Source organism: Phoca vitulina, unplaced genomic scaffold (genome assembly GCF_004348235.1).
Source record: "Phoca vitulina isolate PV1807 unplaced genomic scaffold, GSC_HSeal_1.0 scaffold37, whole genome shotgun sequence".
NCBI classification, from domain to species: Eukaryota; Metazoa; Chordata; class Mammalia; order Carnivora; family Phocidae; genus Phoca; species Phoca vitulina.
In genome coordinates, this window is record NW_022589740.1 from 17,065,858 (window position 1) to 17,088,585 (window position 22,728).

Sequence of the window (22,728 nt, forward strand, 5' to 3'; positions counted from 1 at the left end):
GTCAAGCAAAATGAGGAGACAGAGGAATATGCTCCAAACAAAAGAACAAGATAAATCTCAGGAAAAACTAAGAGATAAGCAATATGCCTGATAGAGTTTAGCAGTCATAAAGATGCTCACTGGCTTGGAGAGAAGAGTGGGGAAACTCAGAACTTCAATAAAGGGATAGAAAATCTATTTTTAAAAAAATCAGAATTGAAGAATAGAATAACTGAGAAGTACACTAGAGGGAATCAACAGTAAATAAATGCATGCAGAAAAGCAAATTAATGATAAGGAAGACAGGGCTGATGGAAAGCACACAAGCTGAACAGTTAAAAAAAAAAAAAATTTTTTTTTAATGAGGCTAGTTAAGGGATCTCTTGGACAACATCAAGCAAACATCCGCATTACAAGGCACCAGAAAGAGAAGAGAAAGAGGCAGAAAACTTAGTCGAAGAAGTAATAGCTGAAAACTTCCCCTACCTGAGAAAGAAACCAGACCTTTAGGTTCAGAAAGCACACAGAGTCCCAAACAACATGAACCCAAGGAGGCCCACAGAGACATTAATTAAATGTCAAAGGTTAAAGAGAATTTTAAAAGCAAGAGGGAAGCAAAAAGTTATGTAAAAGGTAAATCCCTTAAGTCTATCAGCTGATTTTTCAGCAGAAATATGGCAGGCCAGAAGAAAGTGGCATGACAGATCCAAAGTGCTAAGATGGAAAAAACCTGCCATCAGGAATACTCTACTTGGTGAGGTTATCATTCAGAACTGAAGGAGAGATACTGAGTTTCCCAGACAAAGGATAAAGGAATTCTTACAAAAAAATGTTAAAGTGACTTCTTTAAGTGGAAAAGGCCATAATTAGAAGAAAATTATGAATAAAAAGATGTAAAACGGGATAACATACATAAACTGTGGAGGAGGGAGTAAAAGTTTTTAGAATGTGTTCAAACATCAGTGACCGTCAACTTGATATAAACTGCTATATACTTAGGATGTTATATTTGAACCTTATGGTAACTGCAATCACAAAACCTATAATATGGATACACAAAAAAGAAAGCCAAGCATAACATTACAGAAAATCATCAATCACAAGAGAGCAGAGGAAGGAAAAGAGAATGATAAAAATAACCAAAACAAATTTTAACAAAATGGCAATAAGTACATAGCTATCAACATTTTAAATGTAAATGACCTAAATGTTCTATCAAAAGACATACGGTGGCAGAATAGAGAAAAAAACCCAACACCCCTCTAAATGCTTCCTACAAGAGACTCCCTTCAGACCTAAAGAAACATACAGACTGCATGTGAAAGGACAGATAAAAATATCCCATACAAATGAAAGTGGGAAAAAAAAAAAAAGCTGGGGTACTAATATCAGATGAAATAGACTTTAAACAAAGACTGTAACAAGAGATGAAGAGGGCATTACATAATGATAAAGAGGTCAATCCATCAAGAAGGTAAAAGAATTGTAAATATTTATGCACCCAACACTGGAGCACCTAAATACAGAAAGCAAATATTAATGATATAAAGAGAGAAACTGACAATAATACAATAATACTAAGGGACTTTGAAACCCACTTACATCAAAGGATACATGATCCAGGCAGAAAATCAACAAGGAAACCATGTTTTTGAATGATACATTAGACCAGATGTATACAGAAATAAATGTACAGATACAGAAATTCTATCCAAAAACAAAATACACATTCTTTTCAAATGCACATGGGACATTCTCTAGGAGAGATCACATGTTAGGCCACAAAACAAGTCTCAATAAATTTAAGAAGACTGGAATCATATCATGCATCTTTTCTGACCATGATGGTATAAGACTAGAAATCGGTAACAAGAAAAAAAACTGGAAAAAAAAAAAATCACGTGGAGGCCAAACAACATGGTACTAAACAACCAATGGGTCAATAAAAAAATCCAAGAGGAAATTAAAAAACACATGGAGACAAATGAAAATGAAAACACAAAGGGCCAAAATCTTTGATATGCAGCAAAAGCAGGGAAATTTATAATGATACCTACCTCAAGAAACGAAAATCTCAAACAATCTAACATTACACCTATAGGAACTAGAAAAAGAACAAAGAAAGCCCAGATTTAGTAGAAGGACATAATAAAGATCAGATCAGAAATAAATGAAATAGACTAAAAAAAAAAAAAAAAATAGAAAAAAAGTCAATGAAACCAAGAGCAGGTTCTTTGAGAAGATAAACAAAATTGATAAACTTTTAGTCAAACTCATCAAGAAAGAAAGAGAAGTAACAACCAACTACAGAAATACAAAGGATTGTAAGAGACTACTACAAAAAATTATATGCTGACAAATTGGACAACCTATAAGAAAAGGATAAATTCTTAGAAACATATAATTTTCTAAAACTGAATCAGGAAGAAACAAAATCTGAACAGATCAATTACTAGTAACAGAATGGAATTGGTAATCAACTCCCAACAAACCAAAAGTCCAGTACCAAATGGCTTCACAGGTGAATTCTACCAAACATTTAAAAAATATCTATTCTGAATCTATTACAAAAACAGGAGAGGAAGGAAAGCTTCCAGATACATTCTACAAGGTCAGCAAAAATCAACAAAATATTAGCAAACCATATTCAACAATACATTAAAAGGATCATTCACCATGGTCACGTGGGATCCATTCCAGGGATCCAAAGGTGGTTCAATATTCACAAATCAATAAATGTGATACATCCCGTTAACAAAATGAAAGATAAAAACCATATGACCATCTCAAAAGATGCAGCAAAAGCATTTGACAAAATTCAACATCTGTTCATGATGAAAACCTTCAAAGTAGGCTTAGAGGGAACATATGAAAAACCCACAGCTAACATCATACTCAATGGGGAAAAACTTTTTCCCTAAGAACAGGATATCCTCTCTCACTACCTTTATTCAATATAGTACTGCAAGTACTAGTGACAGCAATCAGACAAGAAAAAAGAATAAAAGGCATGCAAATTGGTAAGGAAGTTAAACTGTCATTATTTGTACAATGTATTTCTATATATAGAAAACCCTAGACTCCACCGAAAAATTACTAGAAGTAACAAATAAAGCCGCAGAATACAAAATTAGTACACATAAATTGGTTGTAATTCTATACAATAATAATGAAGTAGCAGAAAGAGAAATGAAGAAAACAATCCCATTTACAATTGCACCAAAAATAATAAAATACCTAGGAATAAGCTTAATGAAGATGAAGATCTGTACTCCGAAAACTATGAAACACTGATGAAAGAAATTGAAGATGACACAAACAAATGGAAAGGTTTTCCATGTTCATGGATTGGAAGAATTAGTATCCTTAAAATGTTCACACTACCCAAAGCAATCGACAGGTTTCATAAAATCCCTATCAACGTACCAAGAGCCTTTTTCATGGAGAGAGTACAACCAATCCTAAAATTTGTATGGAGCCAGAAAAGACCCCGAATAGCCAGAGGAATATTGAAAAAGAAAAGCAAAGCTGGTGGCATCACAATTCCAGACTTCCAGCTCTATTACAAAGCTGTTATCATCAAGACAGTATGGTACTGGCATAAAAACAGACACACAGATCAATGGAACAGAATTGAGAAACCCACACTCACGTGGTCAATTAATCTGTGACAAAGGAGGCAAGAATACACAATTGGGAGAAGACAGTCTCTTCAATCCATGGTGCTGAGAAAACTGGAGAGCTATATGAAAAATAATGAAACTGGACTGCTTTCTTGCACCATATACAAAAACAAACTCAAAATGGATTAAAGACCTAAATTTGAGACCTGAAACCATAAAACTCCATAAAAAAACACAGGCAGTAATCTCTTTGATACTGGTTTTACCAACATATTTCTAACTATGTCTTCTGTGGCAAGGGAAACCAAAGCAAAAATAACCCTATTAAAACGAGACTAAAATAAAAAGCTTCTGCACAGTGAAGGAAACCTTCAATACAACAACAACAAAAAAACTCCAACTGAATGGGAGTTGATTTTCACAAATGATCTATTTGATAAGGGTTTAATATCCAAAAATATATAAAGAACTTCTACAACTCAACACTAAAAACACAGATCATCTGAATAAAAATGGACAGAGGACCTGAATAGACATCTTCCCAAAGAAGACATACAGGTGGCCAATAGGTACATAAAAAAGATGTTCAACATCACTAATCATCAGGGAAATGCAAATTAAAACCACATGGAGGTATCACCTGACGCCTGTCAGAGTGGATAAAAAAACACAGGAAACAACAGGTGTTGCTGAGGATGTGGAGAAAAAAGGAACCCTCGTGCACTGTTGGCAGGTCTGCAGACTGGTGTAGCCACTGTGGAAACAGTCTAGAAATTCCTCAAAAAATTAAAAATAGAATTACCATATGATCCAGTAATTCTACTACCCAGCAAAAATGAAAACATTAATGTGAAAAGATATATGCACCCCTGTGCATGTAGTTACAGCATTATTTACAATAGCCAAGATACAGAAGCAACCTAAGTGTCCATCAACAGATGATAAGGAAGATGTGGTAGGTACACACACACAGGAATATTACATAGCCATAAAGAAGAGATCATGCCCCGGAGACAACATGGATGGACCTATCTAGAGAGTATAACGCTAAGTGAAATAAATCAGAGAAGGACAAATACCGTATGATTTCACTTACTTGGAATCTAAAAAACAAAACAAATGAATAAACAGACCCGTAAATGCCAAAAACGGATAGCTGCCAGAGGGGAGGGGATGGGGAGATGGGCGAAATGAGGGAAGGAGAGTGGGAGATACGGGCTTCCGGCTGTGGAATGAACCCAGTCCAGGGATGACAGGTACAGCACAGGGAACAGAGTCACGGATGTTGTACGGTGACAGGTGGAAGCTACCCTTGTGGTGAGCGCAGCGTAACACATGGACTTGTTGAATCACTGTTGTATACCTGCAACTAATGGAACTTTGTGGGTCAGCTACATTTCAGTTAAAGAAAAGGGCCAAGAGAGTAAATATTTTAGGTTTTGCGGGCCATCCAGTGGGTCACAACTTCTCCCCTGTGTGTTAAAGCATACAAACAGTCAGTGTGTAAATGAATAGGTGTGTCTGTTTCGATAAAACTTTATAAAAACAGGTAGCAAGCCACAGTTTGCCACTCCTAATCTAGACTCCAGTCCCTGTGGGCGGATGTACGTGTCGTCTCCTGTCTTCCGGAACAGCGGCTGCGACTCGCTTGTGGCAGAGTGGCTTGGTGGGGGTGTATTTTGTTACCAGTCAACAAGTATTTCTCAGAATGGTTGTGTGTCCTATCCGCTCACTGAGGATTTCACAGTCCAGTTGGGTAGACAAGATGTGTTGTCTAGGAGTTTTTATAAGAAGTAAATAATGCAAAGGCATCTGAGTGCTGATGCAGGTGCTACGGATTCTGAGCGCTACAGGAAGAGTATAGGGGTCGGGGTCGCCCCCAAGGACGACAGCGCTGTATCAGGCCATGCAGCGCCCTCCCCAAAATAAGTATTTCCTACCACTCACCATGTATCCTGCATCATGCTAAAATGTCATGCATGGGTCTGTTGTAGCCTATAAAATAATCGCGTGAGTTTGGCCCCAAAGTCCTGAGAAATTAAGTGACTTGATGATGGTTCTGCAGATGCAAAGTATCAAAACTGGGATGTGATTTCAGAGCATGGGCTCTTGACACAAAACCGTGTTCTCTGTCCCTACAGAGGCAAGAGCAGCGTGTGAACAAAAGAGGGAACTGTAATGGCTGATACACCATTGTTCAAAGCTGTGGGGCTGGTCCCTCCTCTGATACGCGCATTTCCAAACGCGTAAGTTGTTTTCCTTTGCTGTCACTTACAGCATTGTCAGGGGAGTGAAACATTTCAGGTGGTTCAAGAGCAGGGCGGATAGTCAGTTGTACTTCATCAATCACACAGGCAGGCTTCTCAGGCAGAGGGGGCAGCGACGGGCTGCACTGCAAAACGTACCCCCGGCTACTGGGCTGGCTGCACAGTGCTGACTTACCATCATACTCTGGGAAGTAGTCAACTAGGTGGGAATACATAATTTTCTCCTCTAGAAGATCTTTCTTGTTTAAGAATAAGATAACCGAGGAGTTCTGGAACCAGGGATATGTGATAATTGTTCTAAAGAGTGCTTTGCTTTCCTCCATTCGGTTCTGGAAAAAAAAAAAATCAGAAAAACAAGGCATGAATTACATGATTACTCCATCTGTGTATTGTTTGTTTTGGAAGTGCAACCCATCTTCTGCAGGCTTTCAAACTGTAGCTGCTTTTAATGGGTTTACATGCAAAGGGTTCGTGACACCCAACGGCTCTTACGTTAAGTAAGCTCTCAGCCTGACGAGCAGGTGACCAGCTCTCCTTCCCACAGACACCCTCACGGCTAGGTCATTCCCACCCCCCAGGTCAAGAAAAGGCAGCGGATCTGGGAGAGTCCTCCTTTGCCTGGGGATACAAAAGCCTGGGTGCACGGGGACACATCTTCCTGGCCACATAGATGATACTTTCCAGCCCCCTGATTGAGGGCTACGTGTGATGACCAAGATTCCAGCAGTGAAAACACCTGCCCGGGATTCAGCCCACCTCCACTGCTCCCCGGGGGGGAGCCTGATGGTTTAAGCTACAGCATCCTATTCCCATGGCACCCGGCTCGGTTCAGGACAGGGCTCTACATCCAGGCCCCATCATCACTTGGAACAACTCGTCTCTGGTTTATGGTCATCAGTTTAGCCAAGCAGCTCAACTGGTCCCACCAACCCCAGGACTTGTGCTGGGAATTCTGGAAGAGAGAACCTTGATTTCATGCAGAATGCGGATGAGGACTCATGTAGCCTAGGACTTCTGGCAACAGTCTTGAAACAGAAAAACCAGGTCCTGCTCACCTGCTTTTAACCACTTGGTCAAACTATGCCTGAACTTGGTTCTGCTCCTGGATTTTCAGCAACATCAGGCAATAAGTATCCTTTAGTTTTGACGCTAGTTTGAGCTGTGTTTTTCTGCTTGTTACATAAAATACTTGCAATGGATATGTCTGGATGCATCTCCCCTCCCAAACTTCTAAAAGGAAATGAATGAATAAATGATATTTCAGGGATGACCACGAAGACTAGGGACTCAAGCTGTGAATGTCTGCCTTCCTGATACAGAAGCTTCCCTACGTTTCACAGCACAGGGTTACGAAGGCCAAGCGCACTCTCCCGCGTAACCCTTTGACGGCGGTTCCAGGAAATCTCCAGGAAACTCCATTCACCAAGGAAAATTTTCTAGGTCCTAAATGTGTCTTGTTCTTTCCTTCTGTAACGTGTGCCAATTCAAATCAGGTTGACGAGGCCCACTTTGCAAAAAGAGATCTTTCCCACGTCTTGTAAAGCGGACGATCACCAATGTCTTCAACCTTTAAAACTTCCTGCCTGTAACTGCTTATTTAAATAGTAATGCGCTGTGGGAGTCAAACAGGGAAAGGTGACTTCATGGCTCAAGGGACAATGTTTATTTCACTGCATACATTTCTAATATAAAGGACATGCATGGCTTTTAAAAATATCTGTCTGTATGCCGCTTATTGGTTGTCATCACCAGTGGTAACATTTTAACCCCCAGAAACAATATTCATTAAGAAGTCATGTCTCAGAGCTTAATGATTTTATGAGTTGAAAAATTTCAGGACTGAGGAACAGCAAAGGCCCTAATAAGAACTGAAAGCATTTTAAAAGAATCTAAAGAAGGTTAAATTAAATAGTGACATCCCTGATGGGAGAGTTAACATTTTTTTTTCTTATGGCTAAAGAAATTCTAGAAAGGCATACCGTGGTCTTCAAAGAAGACCTGTTTAAAAGGTGGGTATGGACACACTGGCATCAACCAGTGAGTCTCCATTAGAAACAATTATTATAGCTCGCATTCTCCAGAAGGGATGTAATGGGACCCCCCAGGGACAGGGTTCTCTTTGGGATTTTTCTGGCCGGAGTCCTTCAAAGGTACGGGACTAGACCCTGAGAGGAGACAGGAAAAGAGAGAGTGGTGCTGAGTTCATAGAAAAGGAGGCTCTCGAGATCTAAGAGTTTCAAGACTGGACTGGATGGATCTCCCAGGCTCCAGGTGGAGTCGGCTGGGAGGGACCTCGTACCCGCCTGCAGGACGGTGGCCAGGAGAGTGGACTGAGCCCAGCACCATGTTCCAGGGATGACTTGCCCAGCTGGTTGCCCCTCTGCGCCCAGTGCGGCTGCGCTCAGGGCCACTCTGGAAGCAGGACCGCTGACTGGACTGGTCCCATTGAAGCTTTGCCTGCGCGTGCCACTGGGGGCCGCTCTTTGCTATTCACCATTTACCAGAGCGTGCGTGCGTGCGTGCATGTATACGTACGTACACGTACGTATGTACATGGGTACCGGGACTGGGGCTTCTGATTCCGGGACAAGCCGGAGAGCAACCAAGTGGGCAGCTTTGGCTAGGTCTGCAAGCTCCATCTCAGCCTGGGCCCCGGGAATGTGTTTTCACTAGCCCTCCGGGTGGTCCGTCTGCAGGCTCAGCTTTGTGAAGCACAGGGCTCCAGAAGGGCTCCTCCAACTCGGTCATAACACCAACCGGGGGACCTTGTTAAGACGTGGATTCGGATTCAGCGGGGGGTGGGGCCTGAGAGTCTGCATTTCTAGCGAGCTCCCAGGTGGGGCTGCTGTGGCTGCACAGGGCACACCTGGAGTTGGCAGGTGCAGAAAGCTCGCCGAGGCAGGACAAGGACAAACTCCATTTTTGCAATAAGATGTGCGGGTCCTGTGATGAAAACCTAACCACGCCACCCTCATTCTTTTTATTTTGCCCAATTAAGATCCTGACTTCGTGCTCTGAGTATTTACTCCACAGTGAAAATTCCTCATGGGCCATCCCCCCCCCCCCCCCGCCCAGTCCACCCCGTGCCATGGTTTATAAACCTGTAGGCTACACATCAAAGCCCCCGGATTAAATCCTAAACGAACGAAATGAGATTGTTCACGATGCCTCACAAGGTGGTGGACCGTGTAGAGCATGAGGCATAATCCACTTTGCTCAGGAAAATTGCAATCTGTGAGGGAGCAGCATGCCCTGGGAGGCTTGGTGGCACTTGCTTTTTAGGAACTGGCCAGGGCATGGGATTTCAAGGAGGAAACAAAACAGTCGTGCAGGAGACACGTGGAAGACTGATGAGGAGAAACAACGAGGTTCTGTTCACCTCTCCAGACAGGTTTAAAGGCAGTCTTGGGGGGTGGTGCTCATCACACCCACCTTCTCTTGGGGTTTGAAGCAGCTGAGTCAAAAATGATACTAGTAAAGGTTTTACTACCCCAGACACAGCTCCTTGTGAATGGGGTGGGCCTGGCCTCTGTCGAAGACTGAGAAAGACTCTTGACTTCTTGTCACCCCACCTACAACTTCTCCCAAACTGAAAGCAAGTGTCTTTCCCAATGAAGGTTGACCTGATAGAGGTGACAAGCTGGAACAGAGGAAGCAAAGAGAGATGGGGCTGCCAGGTCCTGCCTGGCCTCCGCAGCCCCACAGGGATGGGCAGAGGACTGAGGATAGGCCACGAGGGAGCACGGTGGCCGGTGGGTCTCTTGCAGTCACCCTGCCCGAAGTAAATGTGGCCACAGAAATGTCAGTCTTGCCTAGACCACACTTGATATAGACTGAATGTTGTTTCTCCAAAATTCATGTTGGAACCCTAACCCCTGATGTGATGGGTTTAGGAGGTGGGACCTTCGGGAGTTGATTAGGTCATAAGAATAGAACCCTCGAGAATGGGATTAGTGCCCTTAGAAAAGTAAAATCCTGGATGCCTGGGTGGCTCAGCTGGTTAAGTGTCTGCCTTTGGCTCAGGTCATGATCCCAGAGTCCTGGGATCGAGTCAGGCGTTGGGCTCCCTGCTCAGCGGGGAGCCTGCTTCTCCCTCTGCCTCTGCCCCTCCCCCTGCTTGTGCTCGCTCACCTTCTTGCTCTGACAAATAAATAAAATCTTCAAAAAAAAAAAAAAATTAAAATCCTAACTCCCAATGTGATGATGTTAGGAGGTGGGGCCCATAGGAGGTGACTAGGATCAGTGCACCTATAAGATGCCAGACACCTCCCTCACCCCCTCTTCTCACGTGAGGACACAGAGAGAAGCCAGTCCTCTGTTAATCAGGAAGGAGACCCTCACCACACATCGAAACTGCTCACGCCTTGATCTTGGACTTCCCAGCCTTCAGAACTGTGAGAAATGTTTTGTGTTTATAAGCCATCCACTTGTGGTGTTTTGTTACAGGAGCCCGAAAGGACTAGGACGATGCTGATCAGGGGAGTTACTCCTCCGGAGGCTGGCACCGATCAAGGGATCACGCCCTAAACTGAAAAGCATTCACCCCTACCCAGGCCTTGGGAGAAGGACCGGCTCCCTGCTCCCCACTTTGTAATCACAGGCAGAATGCTGTGACCACGGAGTGTCCTCCCCTGTTCAAACTATCAGTGAGGGCTCTTACACACACACCTCATCTCCAAATATTTCAAACGGATACTCAAGATCCCCAATCTCCAGCAAACACTGCTGTTTTGTGCAATACCCCGTTGACCCATGACTCACACGGCCTCCGGGGAAAGGCCCCGAGGTCCTCAGTCGGGCATTCACCACTCAGCACGGCCTGACCCCAACACACAGCTTCAGCTTGAACTCCTACACAAACGTTCTCGTCTCCACAAAAACAGACTCTGTTTCACTGCTGTCACAGGCTGGCTGCACGTTCCTGACCTGTGGCCAGTAACGCGGTCCTCGCTCCTAATCCTTCAAGGTCCGGATCAACAGGACTTGCCCAAGAAATTCTTCCCTGAGCCTCCCTTGGACTGGCCTGTGCCTGCCTCCCACTGCCCTCCCGCACACACTGTCCTCTTCCCTGTGCCAATCATTCCCGGACACACACAGGTTTGCTAGAAGCTGGGAATGAAGGTGTGTTGGACAGTGTCCTGGAGGATGGACTAAGACAGGAGCCTTAATGTGTGTTTGTTTACAGGTCCACGTGATGGGTCCCTAAGAGTGGGAAACAGAAGAGGTTGGGGTCACACGAGAAGGAAAGGTTTGACCGGGGAAGGCTTAAAAGCAACGGTAGTTTTGAGTTGAATCTCGATGAAGGAGAGAGTACAAGGGGGAAAAGAGAACAAAAGCAAAGCCAAGGAGAATCTGAACCCACAACTGTGTGAGAAGAGATCTGTGGGAATTCTGTATAGAATAGTTCACCAGGAATTGTGTAAGACTGATGAATCACAGACCTGTACCTCTGAAATAAATAATACATTATATGTTAAAAAAAAGAAGATAGTAGGAAGGGGAAAAATGAAGGGGGGTCAATCAGAGGGGGAGACGAACCATGAGAGACTCTGGACTCTGAGAAACAAACTGAGGGTTCTAGAGGGGAGGGGGATGGGAGGATGGGTTAGCCTGGTGATGGGTATTAAAGAGGGCACGTTCTGCATGGAGCACTACATTATACGCAAACAATGAATCATGGATCACTACATCAAAAACTAATGAGGTAATGTATGGTGATTAACATAATAAAATAAAATTAAAGTTCACCAGGGCTTCTGATGGCTGTAACTTGGGCATTAAGAAAATTCTCTGCATTGAGGATAGGAAACACTTCCTCCCCATTTGCATCTTAGGGTGGGGGCCAGGTTCTATGAAGGGCATGGGTGCTGGAGCCTCCGGTGCTCTGCCCACGTGACCTGCCGCGACCGCAGTCCTGCTTGGGTCCCGTGCTGGCAGGTAGTCCGCTCCGACAGGAAACCCCACCAGACAGCGCAAGTGCGGCTTAACTAGGAGGCCCCTGCTTTCCTTTTGGCTCTTGTGCAAACCTCCCCCCACCCCATGGTTCCCGTGGACACGGCCCAAGAAACCATCTGGAAGCTGGCTTTCTTCAGGCTCGGACCTGGCCCGTATCCCCGCATGAAATATGACCAGTGGGCCCGAAGGGCCACTCTTCCATGTCTGCAGCCTTTGTGGTCCTGCTGCCGCTCAGGAGGTTTGCTCAAGGGGCTGTGGCTCCTTCCTTCCCCCCCTGCCAGGCTGGCATGTCCCTTTGGCAAAAATTAGCATCAAACCGGAGACTGGAACGTCCGTTTCTAGAAGTTCTGCAACTCCTCCTTATTTTGCCAATACATCCATGTTCTTCTCACAAAATCCACTTATTTTCTTTACCAAAAAACACAATTTAGACTAAGACCCTTAACTCTTGTCCATGATATAAGCCACCCACCTGTCTGCCTCTTCCTGTTGATATTTTCCCCTTACTAATGGGTTGATCAACCACATGGATTTACATTCCCCATGAGATGTAGAACGCAGCCTTTAAATGCAAAACTTTACACTTAAGACATAAACCTGCAGAATAGTTCACTGAGGGCTGATAGTCTTCCATCAGCTGGTCCCAGCTGTCCCCCACCACAGGTCCCGTGTACCCTGGAGAAACTGGGGTGAAGCTTTCCAGGGCCCAGAGATGCCCTTTGGTATCGGAGATACAGACGAGCTGAGTGATCCCCAAATGCACTAAAAAACGCCAGAAAGTGGCCAGGTGGCTATGATTCTGTGTTCATAATCTGTGTGCCCAATTCTGTGATTCTGTGATCCCTGAGCTTTCTGCTAACAAGGCCAAAGCCATACACTCGACTTAAATGAGTGAGGTACAGACATACAGAGCAGATACATGAGTGCGTCTGTGAAGTAACACGCATCGATCGTGCTTTACGATATTACTGAACCCAGGTCTTCAGAGTTCCAGGTTAAGACATCTGCAGGCCACACACCCACACTCCGCTGTGATGTCAGGGAGCCCCCAGGGCTTCCTTCTATCTACTGGCACATGATGGAGAATGTGCAGGCAAGGGACCCTACACTGGGGACCTTTTCATTGGCACCATGTCTGCTTCTGACATTGATCTGGAAAGGAGATCATCACAATGTAGGATTTTATGCTTCAGGAATTAGTAGGACCCTACATTTTAAATACCACTCTTCACTTTGAATTGCTCTGACAAGCTTCACGAGTTCTTCTCAGATGTAACTCATTCAAGAGGACCTTATAAATCAACCTTATTCGGGGTCATTATTTTAAACAAGCAAACTAGTTTTAATGGAATGACCCATGATAATGTAGAATTTGAATTAAAACGGTCATTTGTAGCTCAACAAACAATGAATCCTTATTTAAAACATTGAACACTTTGAAAAATTCACATCTTTAACAGGGAATTAGGAAATGTTCTCTCAGATATTTCACTGATATGTGTCAACTGGGTAAATAAACGCAACAACTCAAAAGACAGTAACTCCAAAGCCTTATGAAAAAACATCTGCAAGCCGGTCTTCTGCGTATTTCTTTCCTCCCTCGATGATTTAGGAAAAAGCTTGGCATTGTTTGACTTTGTGTCCCCAGCAGGGTCACACGGTTGTGGGTCCTATCTGATGTCAATTCTATGAGAGAATTCAAAACACAGTCTGTGCCAAGCTCCTGCTGGTGGTGGGTGGTGGGGGAGGGAAGGGCCAGTGCTGTGGGCTGGGGACCTCAGCTTGAAAGGTGGCTCTGCCTCAAATTACCCGTATGACCTTGGGCAAGTGACTGGACCTCGGTTTCCTTATAGCTCCCCAAAGTCCGGGAGGACAGAGACAATGCGTGCAAAGTGCTTAGCTGTGACCCCAGCACACGACAGCTTGCAATGACGGCCACTATCAGAGATGGCAAAATCGCTGCCAAGGAACCTCTCGGTAAGGCAATTCGCTTACCTCAAATCCTTGGCTAAACTGTAAATCCAGTGAAATCTTTCTCTTCCCTGGAACTGCACAAAGTTAACCTATCCATGCTTTCAAATCCACGTATATTTGGTTTATAAGAAACTGGAAAATTGTTCAGGTTTCTGCCAATTGCTCACTTCGAGAAAGGTTTCTTCCGATTGTCCATATGTTAAGGGGGAGTATCTTCAAAAGGCCTAAAAATGTTCAATACTCTCAACCCCAGTGCAAACCAAGAAAACAGGTACAATATATAAATGGAGAAGCCGGAATGACAAGTAATTAAAGACCGCGCCCTAGCCTTTCTACCTCTGCTATCCAAATCAGACGGTAGGAATAGAAATAATAAGGAAACTAAACACAGCTGGACAGACAGAATTTCCTCCATAATTTTCGTAATCTTTGCAGATCTTTGCAAGTGATTATTTGAGATTGAATTTGGCATACACTCCAGACCTGAAGACAGCTCCTGAAGGTTTTAATATTATAATTTCTGCCTATGAGTCAATGTATTCTACTGTACAGGATGTTTAGAGAAGCAAAGAGAGAGCATATTTGCCTGTTACCTCCAGGTCTGAGGTTTCTAGGCAGTGAGATGAGGTGACAGACCAGGCCCTTGGGAAGTGAACTGATGCAAACCAGTGGGGGTTGTAGGAGAAAAGGCGGGGGGAAAGGGGGGGGTGCAGAAAGACAGCCTGGAGGGAGATGGTCCCACCCTCAGACTAAAGAGAAGAGAGGGCCTCAACATGGGCAAGAGAAAACCATGACAAATGTTTAACCCCTCAGATGTGGAAGCCCACGGTCCTAGAGACCTAGGGAAGATGGGACTATGTCCTTGAATATTTTCTAGTGTTTTCGTTCAGTCAAGTGACCAAGCAGTGGCCTTGCAAACACTATTTCATAGCACATTGATCTACTTACAATTACCCTATGCTCCATTATCCTACTAACTTATGCTACATGTCAGTGACCCAATGTCTATCGTTAACTTATATACATAAATTCCTTCTCTTCTACTAGCCCTCACTTACTGAGTCAGGATTTTGATATTTAATGCCTTGAGTATTCACGTCATTGACGTTTCAGTTTGTTGATCTTCCTCCCATCTCTCTTGTACTCCATTCACACCCAATAGCCCGCGTCATCGTCTTGGGGCAGTTCTGCTAGGAGCTCAGGAGAGATCACCACTTCCTTGCTCTCGGACATGATGCCCCATGGCCAAAAGCAGCTGTCCTCGCATACCCCACCTGTGCTTCTCAAAAACTGCTCTATTGTACCACAAACCTAACTCCCATATGCTGTCACTTTCATTGTGACTCCTTGCCCTCCACTAAATATCTAGGCACCAGATAATTTCGCTTCGCTGGTTCACTGGGCATTTCCTCTGGCCTAACTCTCATGAAGACCAGTTAACTCCCATATTTCAAACTTGTTTAGGTTGATGACTATAATTTCTTTGTTTTTACTGGAGCTAACTGGAGAAGACTTACATATTTTTACATAATTAAGATACAGATTTGGGCGCCTGGGTGGCTCAGCTGGTTAAGCGACTGCCTTCAGCTCAGGTCATGATCCTGGAGTCCCAGGATCGAGTCCCATGTCAGGCTCCCTGCTCAGCAGGGGGTCTGCTTCTCCCTCTGATCCTCTTCCCTCTCGTGCTCTCTGTCTCTCATTCTCTCTCTCTCAAATAAATAAATAAAATCTTAAAAAAAAAAAAAAAAAAGATACAGATTTACCTGCAGAGTTTAGACAGAAGACTAACTTATTCAGCATTCCAACCTATCATTAACTCATTGGGTTATGCCCCCATTCACATAAACTATTTCAGTAACAAACAACTTGGGTGGCCATGCATGGGCCAGCCATCAGAAGAGTCAAGGAAACAAGCAGACAGATCTACAGAATGTGGCTGACTCTCGAGTGGCTGGACTCGAACTCTGGAACCCCAGTGGACCCATCAGCACGTGCCAAGAATCCAGAGAGGCAACCTGGCTGAGTAAGCCTATGCTCCCGCTGCATCAAGGTCATTTGCCCGCTGCATCAAGGTCATTTGCCCGCTGCATCAAGGTCATTTGCTTGTAGAAACAGGTCATTTACTGAGGTCCACTGGGTTATTTTTTTGCTAGATTTAGCCAGAACCAGACACAAATTTACTTAAAATGGACAACAAAGAAGAAAACACAGATTATTTCCATAGACACTAATGATTCTTTTCTTTGAGCATCATTGGTAAGACACAGGGAGGGGTGGGGAGGTGAGAGGGGGAAGGCATTTAATGTTGGCTCCAGGACACAAGGCTAAAAGACTCCATTTGTAACCCACTGGTGTGGAACCGTGAAGAACAGCAAACAGGAAATGGTGGTACGGGAATTTTGAATTATGCTGTGTGCAAACTCTTCCAAGACTGAATACCAATTCCATGGTGCCCCATTCCCTAAGGACCTAAGTTTCTGAAATTCAGATCTGACCTGAATGTTAACAGCAGCAACAAAAATAACTCTAGAGAGAAAATTTCAGTTGGCTTTCCCCAAGCTATCCTTGTGTTCATTTTCCACACTTTTAAAAATTATTTAAAATAAAGCCTAGTGATTTTTTCCCTTATAAAATTAATATGGTCATGGTAGAAAATTTAAAAACGAAAAGAGCAGGAAGAAGGAAAAAAAAAATTTCCCTGGTTGAACTGCCCACATAAAACTACTGTTGTTTTTTTTCCAATTTTAACTTTTTCCAGTCTTTGAACTATGTGACTTCAGGGGTTATTTTGTATCAGTGCGGTCTAAAAGAACTTTCTGAGATAACAGAAAGTCATTTTTGGACCTGCACCATCCAACTGAGAAGACACTAGCTGCATGTGGCTACTGAGCACTTGAAGGGTGGCTAATGCAACTGAGGAAGTAACTTTTAAATTTTATGTAAACATTAGTCACGTAGGACCTGTGGCTACTTTACTAGACAGTGCAGTTTTAAAGGACTGTGATTGTTTTGTATATAAAATGTACCTATATTTTGCTTTCAACATTATATCCGAAGCATTTTTGTTTTAAAATACATAAATATTTGAATAGTTTCATAAAGTTAATAGTGGGCTTAACTAAATCCCTTATTGTAGAATACTTTGCACTATTATAAACTGTATTATAATTTACAACCCTGTATATGGATTTTCATTGTGAATTTTTTTTTTAAACTTTTAAAAAATTATTACTATTTTTCTAGAGAGGGAGAGTGCACATGAGTTGGGGAGGGGCAGAAGGGGAGAGACTCTCAAGCAGACCCCCTGCCCAGCGCGGAGCCCAACACAGGGCTTAATCTCACGACCCTGAGATCATGACCTGAGCTGAAATCACGAGTCAGATGCTTAACCAACTGAGCCACCCAGGTGCCCCTGAAAATTTTCTTTATAAGAGCATATCAAAGTACATTATAAAATTTAAGGCTCCTGCTATCGGACTATCAGATAGCTTTCTAGAGGGGGTGAGCGAACTTAGGGATCCTGTATGCACTTGCTCATTTTACTGTTCCCTCGTAAGAAGATAGTTTTAGCTTTTCAAAATCTTTTTTATATCAAATGACACGTGGCACGAAAGGATCTATCAGGTGACAGGGTGAATAAAGTGACAGTTCACTGTCCTAGTTTGAATTTCTTTGGTTATCAGTGAGGTGGAACATTTTCCAGTAGATTTACTAACTGGTAGGTAGTATTTTCCCTTTTTGTGAATTGTCTGTCCATGCCTTTGCTAAGGAAAACTGGCCATGTTTTTTGCTCTTAATGCTTAGTTATGGGTTTGTATGAACTCTTTATATACTGCAGTTATTAACCATTTTAGTTTTTCTCAATTTTTGTCATTTTGAATATTGAGTGTCTCAAAGAGGTTTTCTGGAGCATGTGTGAAATCAGATTAAATAGCTCTGATAGTTCTAACTTAAAAAAAAACCAGTCGTACTGTGTTATAAATTCCTACTGGGGTCTCTTTTCCTTAAAGCTAACTAGGTTTTCTGTGCTAGCCAGCTTGGTGAACGTAAGTCCTGGCTCAACCCAAACCAGGGTCTTGCAATGGTACCCGAGCTGTTGAAAGAGCAAAGTGTGCCTGAATGTCAGCATTCTTTTTTTTTTTTTCCTGCTTGTCCACTTTCTGATTCTTATGGTTGATTTGAATAGTGACTTGACCAAATTGCTGGAGACCGTGGATAAAGAGAACTAGAGATAGGCTATGGGGATGTTGTAGGGGTAAGGGACTGAAAAGGAACAGGCTCAGATGATACAACTGAGCTTGGAAATCCTGAAGAGCCTGAAAAGGTCTGAGGAAGATCTGATCCATCTATACAAACCAGTTTCATAGACATCAGTACATCAGACCGAATCTGGGCAAAATTCCTGGTGTGTGAGTCATGCCAGGAGAGTCTAAGTCTAGGGAAAATGGGGATGACATGAAATAATCTAAACCAATTTGGTAAAGTATTTCCTTTAGTGCCTCAAAATGTTGTTTATCGATGGGTCAGTTTGGCCCAGAAACATGTGGTTGCCTCAATTCTTTGGCAAATACAAAAGGGTGACATTGGTGTGAGGATAAGAATTTGGTTTGCTGTGTGTCCAAAGAGATAAGCTCAAAGGACTTGTACGGACTGCGTTTTTGAGCCCTTTTCAACAGGGTACCACATGACCTGGCCTGTTTGTGATCATGTACACTCCGAAGTTTGTGTCATAATTCTTGGCTTCTACCCTTCAGACTCTCCTTCTATCCTTCAGAGACTGCAGGTATGTGGCTAGAATTTCCAATGAGAAGGATCAGTGGATAAAAACAGAGAATTCAGATAGGGAATCTGAGTAAGTATGGAACTGAAGGATAGCAGTGAGCAGATGAACTGGTCAAATACCAACAAAATTAAGGAGAGAGGAAATTTTCTCAAAGGAATATATAAAATATTCTGAAAATAAGTCCCGTGTGAAACGAGCTCAGTGCATTATATTCCTAAGGTCATTTTACATTTTTAAGCAATGAATGATTTGTCGTATAATTAGTAGGGTTTTTTTGGTCTGATTTTCAGGGATAACATATGATGAAAGTTTTCAGACTCTGACATGTATTTTTGGCTATATGAGTGAGAGTATTTATTTTATATAAAGTTTAATAATATTCATGATAACAACTAACATTTGTTTAGTACAAATATATACCAGACACAGTCTGAAGCGCTTTAGTGTATAAAAGGGTTGGCAAGCTTTTCAGAAAAGGGCTGGATAGTAAATATTTTAGGCTTTGCAGGCCACACGGTCTCAGATATAATTGTTTGGTTCTGCCTACAGAGCAGGAAAGCATTTATAGACAATACATACAATACATAAATGCAGGAGTATGGCCGGGTGCCAACAAAACTTTGTTTTGGACACTGAAATGTGAATTTTGTAAAACTGTCATGTGTCAAGAAATATTATTCTTATCTTGATTTTTTTTCCAGTTCCTTAAGAATGTAAAAACCAATCTTTGCTTATAAGCTGTACAGTAGAGATAGTGGGGTGGACTTGGCCTGTGGGGCATCGCCTGCTGGCCCTGGGGGTAGAACAGCATTTAATTCTCACACCAAATCTGAGCAGTAGGTGTTGCTGTGATTCCTATTTCCTAGGTGAGGAGACTGATCAAAAGCAAGTGAACACACCTACTATGTACTTAAATAACTATCACAGCTATTTGATTTATTAGCAACATTTCAATTTATACACACACACATATATAAGTTGGAGTATATTTACTTACAACTTATGTTTAGATAATTGGTAATGTATGATGTAAGCACATATATGTGGAAATAAAAGCAAAAATAAGGGTTTTCCCTGTAAATCTGTCACATCTTCGAGACTTAATTTTCCCCTTAACTTGTTTCCCTAATTCTTAGATATTGAGTTTCTAACTTTATTTTCCTTATTTTTTTTTAAGGAAAAGGCATCACTTTCTTCCTTTCCACAGCGCAGAGAATGAAACATAAGAAAAACACTCAATGTCTTAATTCACTTGCTGAATTTTTAGCGTCAGGGCTACTTAATTTTTAGTAGATCTATTTACCCAGATGTTGCACACATGTAAAAATGCCTTTCCAGATGTTTAAACACCATACAGCTGGTATTGTAAACCAATAAAATTCTTGTGAAATAGCCCTCATCTGAAGATGAAGATCTATTTTTCATGCTACTTTAGGGAGCTTAAAAAATAATTCTACAAACATTCTTAGTTAATAAGATGCTAATAATAACCTGTGTGTAGATTACTCTGGTTTTGTTTTTTTTTTTTTAGATTTTATTTATTTATTTGAGAGAGAGAATGAGAGAGAGAGCACATGAGAGGGGGGAGAGTCAGAGGGAGAAGCAGACTCCCTGCTGAGCAGGGAGCCCGATGCGGGACTCGATCCTGGGACTCCAGGATCATGACCTGAGCCGAAGGCAGTCGCCCAACCAACTGAGCCACCCAGGCGCCCTAGATTACTCTGTTCTTGCTTTTAGTCCTTATTCCTCCAGATGACTGACAAAGGACAGAGAGGGCAGGGACAATGTACATGAAACACTCAAACCACTCGGCTTTGGTTTCTGTATCTACTAAAAGGCATGATTATAGGATCTGGGGGTAAAATTCTGTTGTTTGCATAATCTGCAGTCTTGAATGTTTATTTGATCCTTGTTCTTTTACCAGCGGTTCTATTTACAGTGCACCCTAGAACAAGGTCCTGGCACTTTTTAAAAGCAATGTTTACTTCTGCTTAAAAAATCAGTATCCCCATCCTAAATGACTTATTGGTGGGCAGAAGATATTCACGCTAATACATGTGGGGTGACTCAAAAGAGCCCTCTTTGGAAAACTATAAAGTGCTCAGTTATGTTTTGTATTAACAAGCTTAGAAAACAGTAGGCTTCCCCCACACCCCACTTTTAAAAACCCCAGCACTTTGTATAATGTGCACATGCCAGCAATGAAGAAGGTGCATAGGGTATTATAAAACTTACAAAGAGACTAAGTATTATCTTTTCAACAACAAAAAAATGCATTAACTACACCAACGAAAACCTGCGGACTGATTGTAAAGTTTTAGGATGGAAAGCTTCAATATTTTACCTGTAAAGGAGGGTTTCCTTCTCTTTGCTCTTTATTCTGATAAGAACTTGCCGAATGATTTGAAAACATTTTTTTTTTTTTTTTAAAGATTTTATTTATTTATTTGAGAGAGAGAATGAGAGACAGAGAGCATGAGAGGGAGGAGGGTCAGAGGGAGAAGCAGACTCCCTGCCGAGCAGGGAGCCCGATGCGGGACTCGATCCCGGGACTCCAGGATCATGACCTGAGCCGAAGGCAGTCGCTTAACCAACTGAGCCACCCAGGCGCCCTGAAAACATTTTTAATAAAACGTTTTTATGCAACACTTGCAATATGGCCTCAGTACTACATTAGGCACAGACCAAAAAAATAAAAATAAAATATCCAGGTTCCACTATGTACAGAGAATCACACTGGGTGTCATGAAGGAAGTAAAATAACTCTTCTGAAGCTAATACCCAAGTGAGATCAAAGATATGTCCAACACAACACCTTTAGATACAACTAAGTGAAACATTAAAATCCAAAAAAACCAGGTTATTCTATAGTGAAAGAAAGGAGGTGTCTGGGGCAGGGTGAAAGGATAAGTCAGGTATTATGAAGAAAGCAGAAACCTTTGAGAGACCCGAAGAAAGACCTGGAAAGAGCAGCACGTGAGCAAACACCAGTCATTCACGTGGGAAAAATCCATGCCTGTGGTCACAGACACACAATCGCTAGACTCTATCACTGTGTTACCAGGGAGACCCAGCCGAGAGGCCTCAGGGTTGGCACACAGCCTTGAAAGCGTGCATCTCATTTCAAACCTTCAAGGTGAAGCAACTCTTCAGGTACGCAGACAATATAAATGTGTTAGAAAATTTATAAGTGTGCCGGAAACCAGAGAGGGGATCAGAACTGCTTCTCTTGTTGAAGCGGACCAGACAAAGGAAAAGGACACAGGTCTCGAAAGTGCCAGAGGCAGAGCGAGGCAGTAAGAGTTCAACCATTAAGGAAGGAGGTGTGCTGCAGTTTACAGCGGGTGTCCGCTTTGGCTGATCGTCTTTGCCAACTGATTAATAGCTGTCCATCGTTGTTAAATACATAGTACCTTTGTGAAGTTCTGAAAGGTTATAAGCTGTACATTTCATTCGGCTCTAAGAAGAGCAGCTGGGATTGGCCAATCAATCCGTCCCCTTCACCACCACCCCCATTTTCATCTTGAAAACTGAATACAGGATTAAGGAACTGCTGCTCCTGGTCTAACTCTGAATGACCCAGTGGAAGTTCAGAAACTTAAAGTAGAAGGAATTTTGGGTGACAGTGACCGGGTGCTCTTGATGACTGTGATAACAGAAAGGAACACAGGTCTTAAAAATATATCTCTCTGGGGTGCCTGGGTGGCTCAGTCATTAAGGATCTGCCTTCAGCTCAGGTCATGATCCCAGGGTCCTGGGATCGAGCCCTGCATTGGGCTCCCTGCTTGGCGGGAAGCCTGCTTCTCCCTCTCCTACTCCCCCTGCTTGTGTTCCCTCTCTCACTGTCTCTCTCTCTCTCTCAAATAAATAAATAAAATCTTTAAAATATATATATATTTCCACTGACTTTACAAATGTAATTTCATAACAATTAGGATCAGGGTGCAAGGTGGAAATCACACATAGTCTAAATTACCCTAAAAAGTATCTTTTGAAGGTATCCACCGGTGGCCACCATGTGGCCCCACTGTACGTCTGATTCAGCCTGCTATTTCCTCAGTGGTAGGAAAGGTCATGGTTCCTTTAGGGAGCACCAGATGGAAGTTGGTTTGGGTTTGTTTGCAGGAGGGGCCTTGTTGAATGAACG

General features: G+C 42.7%; 1 protein-coding gene across 1 annotated transcript in view; it reads right to left on the reverse strand.

Moving 5' to 3' along the window:
- GNAQ (G protein subunit alpha q) overlaps positions 1–22,728 on the reverse strand; it is a 305,164-nt gene that overhangs the window by 9,536 nt on the left and 272,900 nt on the right. Inside the window, exon 6 of the mRNA XM_032427456.1 lies at positions 6,045–6,198. Within this exon, the coding sequence (XP_032283347.1) occupies positions 6,045–6,198 (154 nt within the window). The remainder of the gene's footprint in view (positions 1–6,044; positions 6,199–22,728) is intronic.